The 22,426-nt window shown below is 41.1% G+C and overlaps 2 protein-coding genes across 2 annotated transcripts in view; one reads left to right on the top strand and one right to left on the bottom strand.

Moving 5' to 3' along the window:
• Positions 1 to 6,083, top strand: part of GSG1L (GSG1 like) — a 62,126-nt gene extending 56,043 nt beyond the window's left edge. Inside the window, exons 7-8 of the mRNA XM_084295774.1 lie at positions 3,521 to 4,126; positions 5,289 to 6,083. Coding sequence (XP_084151900.1) covers positions 3,521 to 3,543 — 23 coding nt within the window. The 3' untranslated portion in view covers positions 3,544 to 4,126; positions 5,289 to 6,083. The remainder of the gene's footprint in view (positions 1 to 3,520; positions 4,127 to 5,288) is intronic.
• A 13,592-nt stretch (positions 6,084 to 19,675) lies between these two features.
• KATNIP (katanin interacting protein) overlaps positions 19,676 to 22,426 on the bottom strand; it is a 71,557-nt gene continuing 68,806 nt past the window's right edge. The window contains exon 26 of the mRNA XM_084295778.1: positions 19,676 to 20,551. Coding sequence (XP_084151904.1) covers positions 20,496 to 20,551 — 56 coding nt within the window. The 3' untranslated portion in view covers positions 19,676 to 20,495. The remainder of the gene's footprint in view (positions 20,552 to 22,426) is intronic.

The following is a 22,426-nucleotide window of genomic DNA, read 5'->3' as shown; positions in this document are numbered from 1 at the left end:
GTCCTCATTTACCTCTGCTAAAATCCAGACTTGACATTTTGCTTTAACAAACTCCAGATTTCTTCTTAAGCAACCTAGTCCCTCTGTTCCTGTGAGAAACATAATGATAAATGTAAATTCGGTCCCATGTTAAGCACTGGGAAGAGTGAAAATTGAAGGATACAAAAGTAAAAGAAAGTGATAGTTTATAATACTTGCTTTTTCTTCCAGTGCACCAGTGAACTGGGAAGTTTCATATAGAAATTTCAATGTGTTATGAAACTGATTTTTGTCACACTCTTTTAAGTATTGTCTTCCCGTAAATGTACCATTTTCTACAGCTAATCCAGGAACTATAAGGAACAAAACAAAATAAAACAAAAACCAGCCCCGTCCAACACTGCTAAAGATGTGAGAAGTATTGCAGATTGCATATGCACCCAAATAGCATTTTAGCTACATGTACTGTGCATGTTATATTTCTTCCAGAATGTAAGCAAGGATTATTGTTCATTTAATGTTCAATTAGTTTTACAGTACAAGATATTTCAGGACAAATATATATATATAAAATTACAGAATGTATCTTCATTTCAGTTCTCTTAAAATGAGTTTTGCTATTGTCAGAACAAGTTTCCTCCACTTTTCCACAACAAAAAGTATTTTCTGAACATGGGGTTTTGTAGTGAAGAAAGGAAAGCATCTTCAGTGACCTGAATCAAAACCATGAGTCGACAAATTCAAAAAATCTGTCTTGGAGTTTATTCTGCAAAATGGCTGGAATTATCCTTTGAACCTATACCATTGAGAGTTGCCAGGTATCATACTGCATTTCAGCTGCAGATATGTTCTGAGTTGAATAAAGCATGAAAGTATTAACTGCAAAGTTATAAGATCGTAAGAAGTGTCTTTCTAAACCCCTTCAGAAAAATGAACAGTAGACTAGTATAGAAAAATCCAGTCTTCTGCAAAAGCACCTGATAGAGCCTTATTTTTTGAGCTTTTGTATAAAAGCTTTTCTAAGGCTTTTCAGATCCTTGGATAGCTGTTTAAGGACTGAGCCATAAATTCTGTCAGAACACCTGAATACTGAAGGCCAAAATTAAAATATTCTCTGTAACACTGCCCTTAAGAGAATTTGTTCAGGGAAGTCTTTCTACTAATAATGCTTTAATTTAAATAGCAAATAAAACCCAACTTTAGAAACTGGTAAAAGGTGGCCAATTTTACAAATTATGCTTATCAGAGAGAGCTTGTAAAATGTGTTCACATATTAGTAAGGAATACGTAGTGATAGGCTGGGATGCCTCGGGGAAAAAAAAAAAAAAAAAGAAGACACTTATTACAAGTAGTAAAGAGGACTAAGTGTTGGGATTCACTTCTGAAGCTGGAAACCCAGTTCAAATTTGGTTTAGAGAAGACAGCATTGTGAAGCTGCTTGAAGTTTCTATTTATGATGGCATAACACTTCCAAGAACAGGAAAAGATGACAATTTCTCCATTTTACTAAAGATGCAATTTTTTTGTAAAAAGGAAAAACACCGTTGTTGATGATGCCTAAGTAATGGCAAGATCCCAGGATGGTCACAGTCCTAGGCCATTGGCTGAGATATCTCTGATAAGGGTTCCAGCCCATTTAAGCTACACGTAGTGTGCGGGCAGGACTTAACCCCAGAAAAAAATGCTGCATTAGAAAATCCCAAAACATTTATTTTATGACCAAAGAGAAGCCTTTTGTCAAGAGATGGGATGGGGAGCAAGGAACATGCAGAAGCATCCAGAATTTACCTTTCCTCCAGCAACACTAAGGCTTTGCCTTTCCTAACTGTGATTCAGTTAGAGCCTTCCAGGTGTGCCACAAGCAGAGACCGCTTCATCCCTAGCGCTTTGGCTTTGAACATGTCATGTTCTCCTTTGACATCTGAATTGGCAATGAAGTGCAGCAGGAGTTCAAACCCGTCTCTCCTCAATTCTGCTGCACTGGATGAGGGCTGTGACCTTGTAGGTAGGGAGTCTGTTTTGAATCTTAGATCCAGCTCTGTAGCATCTTTAATTATGCCATTGGAAATGTCTTCACATCCCCTGTTCAGTCAGTTTTTGAAAGCAAGGACTTGTGAGGAAGGGTGTTCCCCCAACTTTGGCCTTGTTTACTCTCCTGCTAACTCATATTACACTGCCTTTTGGCTCTGTTTATATTCAGTAGCTCTGTTACTGTCTGCTCTTCCAATTATAAAAATTCTAAATTTGATTTAAACTTGATAATTATTCTGTGATCTAGCAAAGGTCTAAATTGTTTCAGCAGCCCTACTGAAGCCAATAGGTGTGAGGCTTGCCCTTTAGGGCCTTAAAAATGGGGTTTAATTGCATCTGACAGTGAGAAAGGTGGAGAAGTGAACATGCAGTTAATTCAAGGCACTGTTACTAACAGAGCAACACTAGATCTCATATATAACATATCCAGACCAGGATTTTCTGCGATCTTCTACCACAAAAGGAACATGAACATACCAGATGCACAAGAAGACTCATCTGGCAGCTGGTATTACTACAGAAATCTGTCATGCCCTTTGTTTCTCAGAAATTATGAATTGTGAGATGCCCAGTGAATGTGAACATGTTCCCTATCAAGGTCAAAGCATTTCTAGCTGTAGTCGCTATCCATGAGAACAGTTACAGTTTACACTGGTACATCTTCCTCTCTTGCCATCAGTCTTGCCAAACTACGTCAGATTTAGCTATATAGCAAAAAGCATTGGGATTTCTCCTTCCCAGCAGCAGCCAGGAAAGAAGTACATAAAACAGTATTCAGGTGAGGCAGTCTGGAATGCCATACAATTGGCATTTACGGTCACCTAAAAGCTGGTCAGCCCTGTGCACAGTTTACGACTTAGGGTGGAAGGAAAAGTCCATAGCACTCTGAGCTGTATAAAGGAAATGTCCTATAATGTCACTACAGGAACAATGATATCATTCTGTGCAGTTCTTCTATTTTTACCTTGCCTGTTTATTCATCCCATGATTCACTGGGCAACCATGCAGGGCTACCAGGAAACCAAAGCATATGGGTCCAAGGTGAGGGCTGGTCTTCATGCTTTGCAGGGATGATCAAAGGCAGGTGCTGAGACAACCTGCAAGTCAGGTTTTATCCTCTTGCATTCTTACAGGAATTTGTCACAATCAATATGCCAGAAACTTTCTCCCTTTGCTGTGTTTCCCTGTCCTTGCCCAATACCAAATCCTTATTTCTCACAGAGCTCTATGACTTTGAAAAGGAGAACACTGACATGCCAGTGATTACACTGATGATAGCTTAGCTGGCACCAAGGAGAAACTGGTCATGAATTTGTGTGCCTTATTCTCAAATACTTTGCTCTTGGTCATCAGAAGCAGAGGATTTTATACAGACATGAGAACCAAATCAGGCCATGGGCAAATGCAGCTATGGGATATACACCTAAAATTGTCCCAGAATAGTACTAAAATTGCTCTATAAGCAATTAGGCCAGTCCAGAGGAAAAACTGTGTGTTTGTCTTTCCTCAGGGCTTCACAACACCCAGCTCTAAATGTCACTAGCGTTCAGAAGAACAGGAGTGACCATAATGCTCAGAAAATACCCCCATTTGCTACGTCAAGCTCTTCCAGCAACATATCAAGCAGCTCTTCACTTTCATCAGAACCAACCAGACAGATCTCCATGGTTCAGGATCAAACCCAGCTGGACATCGTCTCCATCACTAGATTGGCCCCAGGAGAATCACCAAGCCCCAAGACATTTGAGCAAAGAAATAAAAATTTAGCAATTTCGTGTTCCAGCCCACTTGGTGCAAGGACTATTGCAGCATCTTGCCCATCCAGCCCCAGGCTCAGTCTAACACCCAGCTCAGCCAAGCCTCAGCAATACTCTGACTCCTCTCCAGTCAGTCCAGGGATCAATGCTACTTCCTTCTATACCTTTTGTCCTCACACAGCACACAGCTTAGAAGCTTCAGCATCAGATTACACACTGACCCCAACCAGGAAAAGCACAAGGCCTTCAGCAACAATGACTCCTGAAGATAGTTCCCAATCTCCTGGCTCTTCTAAAACTGGATTAAAAACTACAGGAAAGGGGTTTGAATCAGATCTGGAAGATCCTGATCATGAAAGGTATGTAAACAGATCATACACGTGTTTAAGTCCTCAAATGATTCAACTTAGTACAGATGAAACACAATCATTAACAACCTCTTATCAAACAATTTAAATCTTTTACAATTTAAATGTTTCCAACATTTGTTTTCCTGTAATCACCCTGTGCCCTCACATAACCCTGCAAAACCATTATATTTTCCTTCACTTTTTTTTAGCTAACCAGACCTGAGTATGGACCATGCCTGGGCCAGGTTGTCAACCTCAGCTCCTTGAACAAAACAGTATAAATGTGTCTCATTTCCTTTCAAATGAGAATCCATCTCTCTCCCATTACTAATCAGCCACCTGGGAAGCAAAACTGCCATGATATAGCTCAACCCCCACCATCATTCCTCCTTTATCCTCTAGTGGGCTAATACAGTTACCATTTAGTTTTGGTCTTCAAGGTGAATCTTACCGAATGATGTTCCCACTTCAAGTGGCACAAGTGCCCCACATTCAATCACCATCACGTTAGGATTAGTATAGAAGTACTAAGCCCTGGGGAGGCAAGAGTTTAAACTAAGTGCCAGTACTGGCATAAAGACTCAGTACATCTGGACTTTGGAAAAAGCCTCTTGACAATAGATTCATGGAATCATTTAGGTTGGAAAAGACCTTCAAGATCACCAAAGTCCAACCACCCACCTAGCACTAGAAACCCACCACTAACCCACCACCACCATGTCCCTAAGCTCCACATCCCCAGTCTTCCTAATTACCTCCAGGGGTGGGGACTCCACCACTTCCCTGGGCAGACCATTCCGAAGCCTAACCACCCTTTCTATGAAGAGATTCTTCCTGACATCCAGTCTAAACCTCCCCTGGTGCACCTTGAGGCCATTTCCTATCACTTGTCACCTGAGAAAAGAGACTGACACCCACCTCCTTTCAGGTAGCTATAGGGAGCAATAGCATGATCAGGCTCTGAAAAAACTTCCCATTCACAGCAGCAGAAAAAAATAGGCTGTTACTGGGAAGTCTGACAAATAAGAGCTGGAGGGTGTATTCAGTGACATTGCAGGTACCTTCCTTCCAAACATCAGTTTCTGTAGCCTGACCCCATGCAAGTTGGGATGATTTTACCCCACTGAGACACTGAATTCCACACTGTGTCTGCCACTTCTTTTCTTGGCAGGAGATTTGTAACCACAGAGGAATTCCAAGCCATGGAGAAAGAACTAGAAGATGTAAAAGAAGAATTGAAATGCTTGAAGTGGAAAGTGAGACACATTGGTGAGACAGTGCAGCCCCTGGCAGAAGACAGCAAGCGTTACAATGGCTACACCCTGACGGAGCTCAAGGCAATGGTGCAGTCTGAAGATGATCCTTACAAGGCTGCACACAAAATCCTAACTGCACTTTTCAGCGATGTGTACTTGCTACAGCACTCAGTCACTGAACAGGCAAGCAACACAAGATCTCTGCCCAAGCCCAAAATAGACCCAGAGTTGTACACAGTGTATTGTGACATTCTGAAAAGCATATTCCCTGGAATTAGCAGCCAGACCTTGAGGGAAGAGACACAACATATACAGAAAAGCACACAGAAAGAAGTGCAATAACACCGAGTTCATAAAATCTTCTGCAAAGTGAGACAGACGTCTCTGATGATTTTTAAGCACTGAACTACGGTACTTACAGTTGGTTGAGTCTATCCCTTCTAGGTATGAATCATCTGTAAACATCTTGGTGAGCTCTGAGCCCTTCATGTCACCTGATGAGACAGGGTGAGAAGACGTTCTGCATACCTACCACAATTAAGACAAAATTTTCCCCTTAGTGTCTCTTTCAATATGTGGATGTTTCATTGTTTCCAGCTACTATGAATACTGCCAAAAGAATTGAAACAAGGCATTGTGTGTTCAAGCAAGGGCCTTCCCCCACCCCAAACAGACCTGTCAACCAGCATCTGGGTAGTTTCTATTTTCTAGAGTATATCATTCATTAAATTACATTACTTGTTAGAAATTTGTGCCTGTCCTTTTTTTTTTTTTCTTGTCCTTTTTTTTTTTTTTTTTTTTTTGTCTAAATACTTTACACATCAATCAACAATTATAGCTTGAATACACATTGGGGCAGAACCTGGGCATGCAGCAAACCACCCTCTTCTGCCCATCCACATCCTGGGTTATACGGGAAAAAATCCAGTTGTCAGCTACAGTGCACCCAAAGAGATGTCCACTGGAGATATCTAAGAGCCAGGACATAAAAGTGTGCTGAAATCCCCAGGTCACTTCAGGCATGATGGAGTTAACAATCCACCGGTGAAACAGGTAAAGGTAGGAGTCTGTGACCTCTGTCTTTCTCACCTTCTGATAACTGAGCTAACAGAACAGTTCAAATATTTGAACTATGCTTTGTCTTTACATGGCAAAGACGCTTCTCTGGTGCCTGTCTTAGCCACTCTGTGCTGGTTACCATGCCATCTCGCCACATAACAGTGTTGCACCTGTGACACAGACCAAGACCTTGTGTTTTATGTATGATAGTACACATCTGCGTGAGCTCGTGTACTTTTGGTGAGCAATGACATTTAGGGACAAGTGCTGCTTGATTGCAGTCAAGTTCTCCTGCTTCCATAATTCCAAATGTACAGTATAATAGCACTAATATTCATCACGGTATATGAACAGCAATTTGTGTGCTGGAAAAGCTGTCTCAGATCTGATTAACACAGCCTTGACTGGGAGAGAAAACACATATTCCAGGAGTCCCTGTTATAACAAATAAGGGACAAAAAGCTTTGCTCTTTCCACTTACTTTTAATATTTTTGCATTCTTGCCTACCTTCCAGGCTGCGGCTTCACAGGATGCTTTAAAGTCCCATCTCTCAACTCAGCAATTCCACAGCTTCTTGACAGAGCAGATCCATGCAGCTGCTGCTAGCAGCCTGCCTGCTCTTCTGGCAAGCTTTCCATGTTTGGCCCCGCAGCCATGCTCAGGGTCTATGACAGAGGGAAATGACCAGAGTGTTAAGAGCATGCACACGCCTGGCTGATGATACATGGGAAACAGTCCTGTGTGTTTCTGTGTCTGCGAAATTAAAGTTTTCCTCCTAATGCACACAGAATGAAATGACATTCATTCACCGAGATGCACCTCTCCTGTCGCACCAGCCTTTGCTCTTCAAATCCTCCCATTCAGAACCTCAAAAACTCCACACACCCTCTCTCCCCAGGTGGGATGGGGAAGAGAATCAGAAAGGTAAAAGTGTGAGAACTCATGACTTGGGATAAAGGCAGCTGATGTGGTAAGGCAAAAGCTGCCTGCGCAAGCAAAGCAAAGTGAGGAATGCAGTCACTCCTGCCTAGTGGCAAGTGGGTATGCAGCCCCTTCCAGGATAGTGGGGCTTGTCATGCTGATGGTGTCCTGGGAGGACAAATTCTGTCACCCTGAGCTGGCCCCCTTCTCTTTCGTTCCCCCAGTGCCATGGCTGAGCATGGTGCCCTGAGGTCTGGCCTGGCTGTTTCTCCCCACCTTGGGCACCCCTGGCCTGCTCACTGGCTGGGCAACATCAGGGGCAGAGAAGGCCTTGGCTCTGTACAGGCCCTGCTCAGCAACAGCTGGAACATCGGGATGTGGCTCAAGTTTTTACCAACCTGCATCTGAAACACAGCAACATACGACCTACCATGAAGAAAATTAACTCTATCCCAGCCAAAACCATGAATTCCTTAAAATAAAAATGACATACTTGTTTAGGAGCCACATCCTACATGCTTAGAAGTTTGCTAAGCTTTTTGTTTTGTTTTGTTTAAAAAGAAAAGATCATTCTTAGTGTCACCCAGCTCCGGATGTCTTCGGATGGGACATGTTGAGGACATGCTCTGCACTTTCTTGGCTCTTCTAGGTAAGGGCTCTGGGGTTGCTCTGACCTTTGTATGATAGATATTACCTGTCTGCCAGCATGGTGTATCTATACTGTTCTCTGCTTATTAGCAATTTATTTTACTTGCAATCTGATGTACAGACCCAACACAACTTGTTGCCCACTGTACCCTCATTCCTTTTATGTCCATTTCTTTTTATGATAAAATCACCCATCTAGTCGATCAAGGGAAGCCAGTTGATGTAATCTTTTTGGATTTCAGTAAAGGTTTTGATACAGTTTCTCATAGTATCCTATCACTTCTGCCCATTTTAGAGACATGCATTAGGTCTTTTACCTTGATAGCTTTCAGCTATTCCAGTGGAAGTTTGGGTTAATTGGATCCCCTCAGAGGGGACACCGGTACTTGAGCCACCTCCCCTGCTTTTTCTACAGGGAGCTCATTTTCCTGACTGTTTCCTGGTGTTTGTACTCCTGTGCATTACCACCTCTTCTTGTTCTTGCATAAACATTAGCTTTCCTTGCTAGGCATGCTTACCTAAGTTTGACTGGAGAGAGACACACTTGCTGGATTTGCTTATCCAGGGTTGCTGGGGAGAGAACCGTAGCACTCTCCCCCCACTTTAGAAGAGATTTTCAGTGCCCAAGTCATTTTCTCTCTAGCCAGCCACTGCTAACAGAACAGAAGGGTGAGGGCTGAATGCCTACACCTGCAGAAAGAGCCCTTATCTTGGGAGGGTAACAAAATTGAGTCAGCATAAGGAAAATAAAATAGCAATATCTTAAATACATGGGCCTGAAAGTAGCTTTTGGCTTTCACTTTTAGCATGCTGCTCTTGCCAGAAATGTGTCTGGTTACAAGCATGTTCTGTCTAAAGACTTTAGGTTTTGCTGCCTAGTACTCGGTCAGAAAAGAAATTACACAGTCCCATTACTCTGACAGTTAAAGATTCATCCGTTGTTCTTGGACAATTCATACTGATTTGCACTGCGTCTACATTACTCCTAGGCCTAAAAAAGCCTTCTCTCTGAAACATTATCACCTTCACCTGTACAGACAGACAGAGAAGGCAACCAGACATACAGAAAAAAATCAGTCCATAAATCCGTGTTGCATTCCATCCTCTTTTTCCTTAAGCTATTTTTTTCCTTTAATACATACTTTCAAGTCTAAAGAGCCAATACTGGACCAAATCATTTTTCTTTCCTAACTACAGGAATTACATTTGCTACTCTCCAGTCACTCCCAGATCCAGATTCATTAGTATTGCACCTATTCAAGTAACGTGCACCGACTGCTATGTATTCAAGCCTGCATGTAACCTGTGGACCTAAGCTGTCGCACAGGGTAGACCAAGTCTGTCTTCCCCCACTTCATCTCTGGGAGCTGATGCCCAGTCAGAAGAGTGAGGACATGAATACTTTTCACAGCCTCAGGCGATCTGTAGCTTGCACTGATTGATTGAGATAATTAAGCAAGCTATTAAAATTCACCATACTATGGCTCAGTAGGGTTCAGCTGGCAGAACAGATTCTACAGCAGGTGAGTTATGCTAAACAGAGGGTTCTGATCCACGCTGCTCACAGAATTACAGAATAATTTTGGCCTCCTGTTGACCCCTAGAGGTCAACTGGTCCAACTCCTCTGATCAGACAGAATTCTAGTAAAAGAAACCAAATAATAAAAGTTATGCTGCAAAATCTAAACTGTTGCAATACAATAAACATCACTAATAAACAAACAAACAAAAATAGCTATACAAAGAACCTGTGCTGGAATCATTTGCAGGCCAGATCCACTACATGAAAACCTGAGGAGTTCTGTTCTCCCAGAACTGTACTGGGAGATCGTCAAGATAGGAGCTTTCCTAAGGCTAATCAGGCTGTAGAACCTTAATTTACATCTGCTTCAGTGAGTAAAAAAGATAAATGGCAAAGTTTCTGTGGTACTGTTTTGCAGGGCCCTTTACTATGGTTATATCATGCATTGCCAATTCATTTTTCAGGCTTCTCATGAATATTTCTAATGCATAATTACAGTCAAATTCAGTCATTAAATCATACATTTTATAACCTCATGCTTACCCCTTCATTCTTTTAATAATAATACCCCTGCATAATGTGAATGCTTTCTGCAAAATAAGTCCACCAGCCCTTCTGGTCTGTGACTTACTATATAGCAGAAATAGTTTTAGGAAATGTCAAGTTTTTATATTCATTTTCAGCATCACTTTCATTGAAATATGAGTCACAGTTCTTGGGCAGCACCATTAATTATCATTAATCCCTCCTCCGTTCTTCCTACATGGAAGGCTGCTTCTCCTGATGTGTACTCTACTCATTTATAGACCTTTACATATTTATATACCTAATTCCTTTTGGACACTCCAATCCAACTGACTTTGGTAATGTTCATATTAAACCTACAATCATTATTTCCCAAGGTGAAACTGCCTCTGGAGACTTTTCCATTTCTTATAATCACGTTTCTGTATGTGGTTACTTTTTCACTATGAGTTGGCTTTTCTCCCTTTGCAGTCTGACAGGCAGACGTGCACCCAGCTAGTAGAAAGGCTACAGATGAGAAATAGACAATGTGGAAAGCAAGTGGACTCCAGTCAGGATGCTGGAGAGAACGGCTGCGTGTTGCAGTTGAATTTCCAGCTCAATTAGAAAAGCTGTTTTGTCTCTGTAGTATAAACCTCAAATTTCTACAAAAGGAAGACCCAAGCAGACATCACATGCTTCACATAGCCTGCTCCGCTAGCAAGTCACCAATGCCAGCTTCTGCCTCCACTCTGACCTGTCAACAAGTGGAAAAGGCTGGAACTACACCCTGTATCCACTTGAATTACTCGTTAGGCTTAATCTGAGCATGGCACATGAGGAGAAGAAAAAGTAGAAAGGAAAAAAAAAAAAAAAAAGAAAAAAAAGAAGAAAAAGAAAGCCACCTTCATCTTTCACCCTGAACAGATGACCAAGATGCAGATCCTCCTAGGGCCTTAATGCTACACTGCAAGATCCTGAAGGACTTTGGATACAAGGACAGGAGATGCACTGATTCACCAAAGAACTACACTGAGAAATTGCAGATCTTAGTAAAGTTCCTTAGTAAATCTTAGATTTATTGTGAAGAGTACATTTTCTCAATGTCCCAAAGAGAGTGATTAAAATACACATCAATGTCTTGCTGGGTCAGTGGATTTTGATCAGATTCCCATTTTGTATTAATATTCAGATACATTACCATCCCAGAGAGATGAATAATAGGAGCTATTTCATTTTTCTGACAATATTAAATATAATGAATAGTCTTACTACCATCCTGCATCCTTCTCCATGAATTCTGACCACAGATAGATCTCCTGTTGGTAATGGAAATGTCAATTTGATTCATCTATTCGCCAACTAATCCCTACCAAATAATTTCCAGTATACAGCAAGCCATCCCAAAACATTATTTTGGAAATAAGCCAGAACTGGTATTCATCGTAGATTAGTTTTTTCCACTGTTTAGGCTTATACCACTTCAGGGAGCTTTGCTACTTACTTTATTTTTAGCAGTGACTCCAGCAAACTGGAGAGAGGTAGTTCATAAGACTTCTGCTAATCTGCAAATCTAAAATTATAGTTGGGAGACCAATTTATCATTACAGAGTTAGATGATGACAGAAGAGATGACCTTTCTGCAATACCAGACATCTTATCCATGCCTACCTAGGCTTTTAATGAGCAGGAGAAAGTATGGATTATCATGTGTCAAGAGAAAAAAAAAATCACAGTAAAAAAATCACAGTGAAGTGTTAAAGCAGGCTGCCCAGAGAGGTTGTGCAGTCTCCATCCCTACAGGTTTTCCAGTCCAAACTGAATGCAGACCAGTGCAAGTTCATCTGGTCTCCTCACTGTCCCGAGTTTGAGCAGTGGATTGGACTGGGTGCTTCCTGAGGTTCCCTCCGAACCTGAATTACTCTGATTTTGTGATTCTATGATATCTGACTTCAGCTTTGCTTTGCTTTTCCAAAAGCTTTGGTTTTGTGCCAATTCCAAGACCATGTGTAGATTTTCAGGAGTGCACATGTTGAAGTATTTCATATATTTTGCATTATTTTTTGTACAAATTCCTTAAATTCTCAAAAATATCTCTGAAATATTTTGGATTAAAAATATTCTATGTTACTATGCAAGCAGATAAAAGGACTTGCATTCAACACAGCCCGTATTAAATGGATTAAAACTGAATACCTCGCAAATTTCATAACGTATGTTTATTTGTGAATCCCAAGATTCACACTGTTTGGACAGAGAGCTTTGCACCAACAAACAGAGAATGTCAGTATGACTACATATAGGAAAAGATTTGTAACAGTTGAAGATGTGGGATAGAAACAAGGGACTATATCTTGAAATGGAGTGGCTCTGTGAAAGTTTTAATGGTGCAACAGTGGGCAGATGGCTGAACATGAGACCCCTGTTAATCACTGTCTCATTTTAGCCTTCAGCGCATAAATGGGGAAACACAGCTAAGAGAACAGTTACACCATTTATTACACAGCAGTAGTGTCCACAAAAGATCACGTTCAGTTTTAAATTCAACAAATCAAGAACAGAAGATTCACAGAAGAAGCATGCAAATCACTACAGCATTGGCAAGAACGCGCTACAGCTGATCGTTCACTTTCAGACAGGGATGCTTTGTGGTGTGTCCTCATCCCTGAACACTGGTCAAACCTGGAGCAGCATCACAGGACTGACTTTTCTAACAGCACACTAAGTTAGGGATGCTCAGGTACTACCAGGTGATGCGTCTTCCTCCCACCAAGCAGAAACGCCCCTAAAGCAACGGAGCATTAGAAACTACTTCATTCCTCCAACCCCTTCCCTTACAACTAAAAAATCTTACCATGAAACTCCCCTCTGTCACCCTAAGCATGCTCTGCACAGCTAGGTGCACCTTCACTGAGTGCTTTCTGTCTGAAACACCAGATACACATGCAGAGGAACTCAATGCCCTAATGGCAAGAATGTTACACTGGGTCAGATAGACTCTACCCACTATCATGCCTCTAAGCCAGACGTTTAGAAGAAAACAGAACAATTAAGAACCATATAAGAAATTTCCTACTAAGGCTCTTCCTACCTTCAAACATTCAGGCTCAAGGACTACCTAAGCCAGATGCTTTTATGCATTTAGTGATTCTAGATTTCTGCTAAGTCTCCCCATGAAGCTGAGTTAGCTTCTAGTAACAGTCAGCATCTTTTGGTAAAGGCATCCCCAACTACCTGCAACATAAAGAGCCAACTCTTTCATGTTTCAGACCTGATTCCTACTCTGTGTTGAAAGAGTTAATGAGGAACCAATCCCTCTGCCCCATCCCCAGGCCAGTTATTTGCAGATGGCCATATAACCCCTCCTTCCCATGAGCTGCTAGCAATCTACATCTTAAAAGTTATGTCTGAGACAATCCAAAGGTCCATCATGGCAAAATATAATCATCTAATGTTAAGGATTTCAAGAAAGGGAAACTAATTGCCTTTTTTTTTTTTTTTAAATGCTTACTTGCAGAAAGTGGCCTGGAGAATAACAAGCAGTAACAGAGTAACAGCACCAGTGCTTTACACTTGCTAAGCCACACTCATAAGCAAGCAGGGATGAAAATCACCAATGTCTCACCTCAGTTCAGTATGCTGGCTGACTCATTTTCCTGCCAACCACTCTGTGTGCTCCGTAAAGCTGCTGTGCTAGTGCTGCCTCAGTCCTCATCCTCGTTGAACACACTTCTTGCTCAAGATGAAAGTTCTTTCCCCAGCTTGTTAACAGACAGAAAAGTCTGTACTGGCTGCTACCTTGTGGTGCTATCAGGTGGAAAAGAAATCAGTGTAAAAGATAAAAGGGCTCAACCGCTATCAGTTCACTGTCTTTACCATCTCTTCTCCCAGATACAATGCTCCTCTTGGGCAAAGTCATTTCCCTGAGAAATCTTCCCAGACAGAGCAGCTTATTCTGTATTGTCCTATCCTTATGCCTATTGCACTTGCTTTCCATGCAAATATTCTCTACAATTTGGAGATCAGTTCAGCCTATATGCCTGAGCTGAGCCAAACCAATGAGCTGTAGGTGGACGAAGGAGCACTGATGGAAGCAATAGTCTGGAGTGGGAAGCTCCTACCCTGCAGATCATTGGAATGGTCAGTCCTCTCCTTCATCTAGGACCTAAGCAAGAGATCACCAGAGTGCCATCACACAAAAGGTCTGTAGCCTTTTTTTTTTCCCTCTTTTCCAGTAATTTCTAGATCAGTAAGAAAGAAGTCACAGTTTGCAAGTGTTGCCTTTTACACCTGTATCTCACCACTGCAGCACTGAATAGGGTCCTGAGCCAGGGTGAGTGGAGCTGATGCTGTTAGACAAGGGTGGAAAATTGATCTCTTCCCAGAAAGATTTAGAGGCCAGTCAGACAGGAAATTACTCCAGATGGGCACTCTGTCCCCATCTCTCAGCTCTTCCTACAGCTAGGAGATTCACTCTATAATTGCTTTTTTAGTCCACATTTTATCCTCAGCTGACAGAATTCCATTAGGGTGATACAAGCTGTGTGATAAAGGGATGTTTGTGTCTCACATGAGCTGTAAGTCATTTCTTACCAAACAAGCAAACAGTCACAGAAGTGGGCAAAGAGAACACTGAGCCAGGAGCCCTCCTCCTTTTGCTCTGAACATTGGGACTTCAGCATTCAAAAGGAAGCAAACGTTCTTCGAATATCTTACATGCCCCCTGCTTCCCTCTATTCTCTTTGCAGGAGACACATCAGTGCAAATCTCCAGTATGATGGAGATCCACTGTGCTTTGATCACAGCTGAGGGGCTAGTGAACAGTGACAGCACAGGTCACAGCAAGTGGCCTACATATAGGAAACTAGATGAAATGAAATGAATGCTTAAATACATCTAAGCACATACAACTGAAGAGCAAAACAGGTTGGTTACACCTGAAAACAAATGTTTAAACAGGACCTTCAGGACTATTTTGGAAAAGAGAAGTGGCTTTCTAAGCATAATGATGTAGCTAAAAATACACAACAAAATAAACTGAAAGTGCATAAGGAAAGGTGCATCAAATCCTGTAGTGTACATACATGCAGCACCTATAGCACTGGTGAAGCCATTACCAAGCAGCATATTAAGGTCTGGAGTCCACATTTTTTGAAAAATATTGGAAGAGTTTCAGCAGCTTCAGTACATCTTAACAGGAGATCTGCTTCTGTTAGAACTCAGCCTCCTGTATCAGCAGCCCCAGACCATTAAGGCCAGCCTACAGTATCCATATACAGCATCTGCTCACACCAGTGCTGGTTTGGATTCAAGCCACTTGCTGCATTCCCTGGGCCAGTCAAGAGCTGCACCCAACAGCAAGGACTGGCAAAGCAGATAGTAAGAGGTCGGCTGCTTGCAAGCAGCTCACGATGCTGTCAGCCTCTCCAGGTATTCCAGATATTAACTGACTGGTGAGCAGCTGTTTACCCTGAACAGCAGCAGTGTTTTAGACAGTGCTTGCATCTGTCTTGCTAACAGTGTGCCACAAAGATGTGAGGAGACCACTTGGATGCCGAAATGACCAAGGAGACACCGAGAGAGTGTCAAAACTACTCCACTGCTGGTCTCCTTACGCTGATGGAGCACAACTGTCCCACAAAACCTCTAAAGTTACAAACATTATTGCAAGAGCTTAAGCTTCTCCATATTCCCAGAGTAGAACTGCAGGAGTAGAGAAATCAACAACGTAAATGGAGCAGATGCTCCTCTCACCACCCATTCCTGCTACTTGGAGGAGATCAGACAACAAGAAGCTGAAAGCAGGATAAAATACAGGCTGTTACAAAACTGCAAATCTTCCACACAGCATAAAAATCTTTATGGAGTTTTCATAACCATTTTTCTTCTTTCTCAGTCTATACTCCAGAGCAGGAGAACAAATGCTTCTGAATTCCCTGAAATGCTTCTATCTTGCAGAGAAAAAGCCCTTACCTGAATCATGGGTAAAACGGAGTCCATCTGCTTCCTAAGTCAGAATTGGGATGTCAATACAGCACTTCGTATTTGCTTTTACCTGACTTTGGCTGTGCAGTAAGCTTTTCCTGGAAATGTAAGGGGATTTAAAAACTCAGCATTTAACCTCTCTGACCCATGGCTCCCATTCTCATATCATCACTGGCAGTGAGCCCTATCTCTGGCCAGTCCAGAGTAGACACAAAATGCCCTGTGTTGCCAGGAGCACCAGAACTCTGCCCAACCTCACAACACCCAGTCACTCACCAGCACTGTCAGGCTCTGGTAGATGCTGCAAGTCTGGTGTGCATCCTGGAACTGACAGGATTAAACATCACTACAGGGAACAGCATATCACTTGGACCCAGCAAAAGCTCAGCAGGACCAGGAAACCTCACAAAAAATACCACCACTAATGTTGTGGTGTAATTTTATGTCCAGGTTCTGACAGCCTAAGCTACCAGAAGAGCTCGGTTTAACTTGGCTGCTGTATGCAGCATCTCATGAAGCTCTTCTGGTTTCATCCTCCAAAATGAGGATGAGTCCTGAGTCTGTAGAAGAGCTTCCATGTCTTATATGCTGTCTCTTATACTGTCCACACCCCAGCTTGCTCCCTTGCCGACAGATGGGTGCTTCTTATGGGCAGAATTTAAATTCTACTGTATTAAACCACAAAAAGGAAGAAATTGTAGAACTGAAACTGTAGGCCTTCCTGGGCATCCTGGTTTCCAGATTCCACTGTGAAGACTAATAAAACTATCTTTTTAAAGATCAAAAATTATGCAGCACAACATGCATTTCCTTACAGATTATTTCTTTTTTCTCTGCCCTTGTGGGACAAACTCATTTGTTATTTTGACTTAACCCCTTTGAAGTAAGTCGCTATGGGTAAAGGTGAACAAATATGCCTCAAAAGTTTTTGAATAGCCCAAAAATTGAACTGGGCTTAAGTTTAATAATTGATATTAAAGTATTCAGCCAGAGTTCACATTAATCCTTCTTTTTCCTTTGTCATGCTTTTGACAATGTCAAATGATGTGTTATTGCTGCTTGAGAATTATTTGTGCTGAAATTCTGACATTACTTGACATTGACCGAAGCACTCCGTGGGGATTTTCTTGATTGCATGTTTGGTCATCTTCTTTTTCCTCTGCTAAATGCTTCTCTGACATGAATGTACTTGTGACTAGTTGGTTTAAAAAAGTGAAAAAAATGAACTTAATTCTTCCCCTGCTTCACTATGGAAATGAGCCCGATAATTTGAGTACACAGGACTGACTAGGACACAATTATCTTTGGTTACATAAAGGGTCATCACATCTTGGCTCCAATTAGAAAGGCACATACCGACATCTCCACGCTATAGAGATTAATGAAGTATTTTCTAAACATTACGATACTTTCTGTATGTGACTGACCAGTGTCAAGGACTTCATTAGGCCTTGCCTTGGTGACATATGCCGTGCCAGAGTAGACTGTAGGCTGGCAAATCCTTCTGTCAGCCAGAGACAATGCAGAGGAGGATGTTCCATAACTTAAATTTTTGGAAATATTTCAAAAAGACCTTTATGCTCTCTCCACAGTGTGGCAATTGTGGGGAATCTCTTGAATGGGCAGAATTTGCTGCTAGGAGAGGCTGACAATCTGTGTGCCAGGCCTGCTGCACCATATATGAATCTCCAGAGGCAAAAGGTGTGAAAGCAGGCTGCAGTTACCAGCTGGATGGAGAGGAACTGGTGGCAGAGAAGCGGGGAAGGAGGAATTGTGACCCTGTGGATGCCTGGATGATGTGCTGCACAAGAGGAAGGAAGTGATCAGCCACCTCTCTCAAAGTACACGCCTCTACTTTTACCCATTCTTGCAGTTACAGATCATGAGGACTGGCCCATGAACATGTCCCAACAAGGCCACCTGTTAATTCAGTTTCCAAAAACTATCCCATTATTCTCTACTGAATACAAGGCTTGATGGTGATGTAGCAGAGGCAGCAAGTGGAAGAGAGCAGCCTTAAAATACTTCTCATTTGGAGATTACAGCATTGTTCAGGACCCATTTGAGATTGGCCAAGTATTTTGCAAACAATTAAAAATCCTGGAGACAGATCACAGCATTAGGGTTGGAAAACCACTGCCTGTCCCATAGGATTTGAAATGCTCTGTAATCAGACACAGAGAAGAGGGGTCAGCACAGAAAATCCTCTCCCTCTCAGACCCAATTCTCTGCCTATTCAGTGCAATTTTCTTAGAAGAACAGGCTATGACAGGCCTCATCTCATCTGTAGACCACTTGTATGACAGATCTCTGATCATGCCTTAAGTCTTATAAAAAATAATATTGCAATAGCCTCTCCTCTTCCAAGCACTTTTTTTTTTTTTTTTTTTTTTTATCTGTTCTTAGCTGTACCAATAATGCTTCTTTCGGCTCCTCCTCAATTTGTTTTGGAGTTTCATTTAACAGCTATCTGATTTGGAGAAAAAAATCAGAACTTGGTTCTTGGCAGAGCAACACTGGTAAGTGCACTGTGGGAGACAGCTTGAAGAACAACAGAAGGATTCTTTTGTCAATGAAGTTTGGAAACAGCCTTTAATCAAAGTACAATATACTCACGTACTTCAGTTTTTTCGTTGGCTTAATTTTAGTGATGACTGGATAAAACTCAGAAAAACAGTTTATCATTTGGGAATACAACAATGCTTATTCTGATTCATTCAAGCTCTGCTAATGCTCCCAAGAGAAGTCTTGCCACATGCATTATCCCAATTTCACCCTACTGTGATGAGTTGCACTTCCTGTTCTAGATATCCTGGCAATGAAAGGAAGCACTGGTGTTAGAAGATGTCCACAAGTTTAGTAATTAATACAAATACTTTTGTGGACAAGAAGCACTTTCATTTACAGAAAACAAAGCTCTTAATCAAGCTTTGTGAAAATGTATTTTATTCATATCTTTTACTTTTTAAGCAGGAACACTTGTCACACTAATAACAATACCAATAATTAAATTCCATAACAAATTCTATTGATATTATAAAGAAATAGACATCTGTTTTACATTTAGAAGTGCTTTGAATTTAGTACAAGAGACATTTTGTTGCTTAATCAATACACAAAAATCCAGGAACTGCATTGCTATCTTCAGTCTTTACAGCTTAGCCAACAACAGCTAAGTATTTTATAAGCAAATATACAGACTACTGCTCTCCTGACTTACAACAGAACGGGAAGCAGCACATTTTGATTCTGTATCAGGAGCTGCAACAGTGCATCTGTGATGTATAAAAGCATGTCAGAGCTTTCAGTTCTATCTGGAAACAACAAATGAGTTCTAAATGAGAAAGGTAGAACGTTCTACAAGATCTTATAATAGATTTACAGGTTGTCACCACTGACAAATTTTCAGTGAAAAGCACATTTGCATAGCTAAAAATCCTGCAGCATGACAATTTGGTTAGAGTATTCTGTATTTTAAAAATGCAGTTCACTCCTTACCATCTGCTAGTTAAAATGCATTGACCATTTCTCAAAAGGGTTGATACACTGCTGGCAGCTGGTCTGGTTGGTGCAATCCAGGGGTATAGCCTCCTTGTTCACATAACCAAATGCAGGCAAAACTGGAGAAAAGAGCATTAGAGCACTGTTCTGTAGCAGGAGAATATGTAGCATATTAGTGGATGGTCCTTCAGAAAAAAATATTATTATTATTATTTTTTTTTTACTTTTTTGTGATAGTGAAATAATAAAAGAAATGGTTATTTCACTGGAGGAAAAAAAAAAAAAAACACTAGGCATGAGACAGCTGAAACTTCCTTATTAAACCTTGATAAACCCACTTCTGACCTTCATTTTCTAAAAACAATCATCACGTCTGCGTGCCCAGTGGAACCTCTTCTGATATCATAAACAGTGTCAGCAACTAGAGAGACAATACATGAAAACATAGAGTTGGCAGCCTAGACACAGAGAGGTAATGAATATTTCTTATATGTGCATTTCCCAAAGAACTATTTACAAGCTTCTTCATCAGTAACAAAGCACACACTTCCTTCTAGTGTGAAGCTTCGCAACCAACCACCTAGGATTTCAAAGTTAAAGCTTAAGAAATGCTCTAAAAGACCTCATTATGACCATCACGCTTCACCCAAGTTCTTGGTACTTTGCAGAAACAGTTGTCAGTTAGCAGTGAGGTTCTCACTCATTCCTATGTTTCTTCTTCTACGGATTTTCAATTAAGAGCGGGGAGAAAATTCAGACAGCGTAGATAACAACAATAAAAGAACCAGAAAACTAAATTCATGCTTTAAATTTCATTACTGAAGAAAATTCTCCTTTAGCAAATAAAGCTTCCTCTCATAAGATATGAAGCAGTTCAGAAAACACAGAACAACTTCCATTTAGATGATGTGTATCTTGGAGAGCTAGATGACACGTATCTAGGGCTGGATGTATTCAGGACTTTCCAGCCACCATCCCATGTTACCTCTTCCTCCTCTGCAGTCCTTTTTCACATATGCAGGTTTTGGGACGCAAAGCTGTTGAGGGAAATTAAATGCTGTTTAAAGAATGCTCCTGTATTAATAACAAAGTCCCATTTCTATATCCACCACAGAATAAAAGTTACGCTACTCTTTTCAGTAATATATCTTACATTGACAGTGAGTGAGGCCTTGTAGAAAAGAAGATCTCAGAGTGACAGACTATGGAACAGTATCCATCTGAATCGGGGTGAGGAAGTAATTTAATTTGTTACTCTGTTTCTCAACGGAGGCTGAAGAGCATTTATAGATACACACACAAATTTTGGTCCCAGAAGTGACAGCACAGGGACTCAGAAAAGACGACAGAAGTCAAATCAGGTCCTATGGGAAGTAGTGGCAGAACAGCACTAACTGTGGTTCCATTTCAGAGCACAGAGCACTAACGCTAGCTCTTTCTTGTGCATCATCCCCTCACCAACATTTTGATTTACAATTTTACATGAGTGATCTGGCTTCAGAGACTAGATGAGATTATCACAGGTTTGGGATTATGTTGAGGGAATAGGATGGATATAGAAGAAATAAAGGAACATAAGGGATGGTACAACAAGGTGAGGTAGAAAAGCAACATCTGAAAGCCATACTGGCAAAATGACTTCCATCTTTCAACAAAGAGGATGGTCTGACTCCGGAGACATCAGGAAAATCTTTTTTCCCCAAAAAGAAAGTCTTATGTAATCACTTTCCTGGGGAACCTGGTCTGAACTCAGTGTTGGCCCTGTTCTAATTAGGAGGTTGGACAAGAGCCCTCCCTAAGGTCCCCTCCAACCCAAATTATTCTATCACTAATTGATGAATTTATATTATTAGCCCCTGTGTCTGATACCAGTAAGTACTATAGAGGTGACAGTGGACAGAAGTCAATAGGCGATCCTCAACAGATAACCACACAGTAAGAGATGAGGACTGGCCCATCTTTAGGTGGCATAAAAGGCCTTTTCCTTCCTTAATATCTGGACAACAGATGTGACAGCAATGGCAATGATACCCTATAGCTAGTAAAGTATAGCTATGTCTGCACTGCAACCCAGGATGTCATTACTACAGACACAGATGTGTGCAAGATACTTCTGACACAGCTAGTGCTAACATATTAATATTTCGAAGATATATTTGCACTGGCAACAGCACTTCAAATTCCTTTACAGAATTATTACTAAAAGCTATCAAATAATTATGAAACACTTTTTAGAGAAACTAACTAGAGAAATTGTCTTGGTTGTGGGAGAAAAACAATCATGAAGATACCAGCTTGGTTGAGAATTTGTAATATATTTAGGGTGCTATCCCGTATAATTTACAATGACAGGGACTTTTCAGACTATAAACACAATCTACTATTCCTCCTTGGGGAAGGAAAAAAAAGCAAAACAAAACAAAAAATAGGCTCTTTAGTTATCACTTTGTAAGACAAAAGACCAACAAGACAGACAGTGGGAGGAATAAGGTCAACTCTTTTTCATCCCTGTTCCATTTATTGTGATTTTGGATTTGCTTGAGGAACAACAAGCAAGTAGTTCTAGGACACATATGCATCATCTCTAAAGCTGCTTAAAAGGCCAGTGGGGAAGCAACAAGCCTATTACTCCAAAAGCTATCTTTGGACCTGTACTATAACACTACTTTTCAGTTTACCTTAAGTCAGTTTCTTTCCTGAGGACTTCTGTTCATGTGTTGGTATAAACTACAACTACATGCCACATAGGCCATTGATTTATTTCATCCACTTTCAGAGTTAGATAGAGAATAAAAATCCATCAGAGTATGACATTCATGTTTGCTTTTTCCTAAGAAAAGGTAGAGCTAAATAAATAAAAGGGGTGTAAGTCTTCCCATTTTTCCCAGCTTAGGTCTTTAGCAATGTTTATT

This window comes from Netta rufina, assembly GCF_964035555.1.
Source record: "Netta rufina genome assembly, chromosome: 15".
NCBI classification, from domain to species: domain Eukaryota; kingdom Metazoa; phylum Chordata; class Aves; order Anseriformes; family Anatidae; genus Netta; species Netta rufina.
Note: the sequence above shows the minus strand (reverse complement) of the source record. Positions and strands in the feature narration are given on the sequence as shown.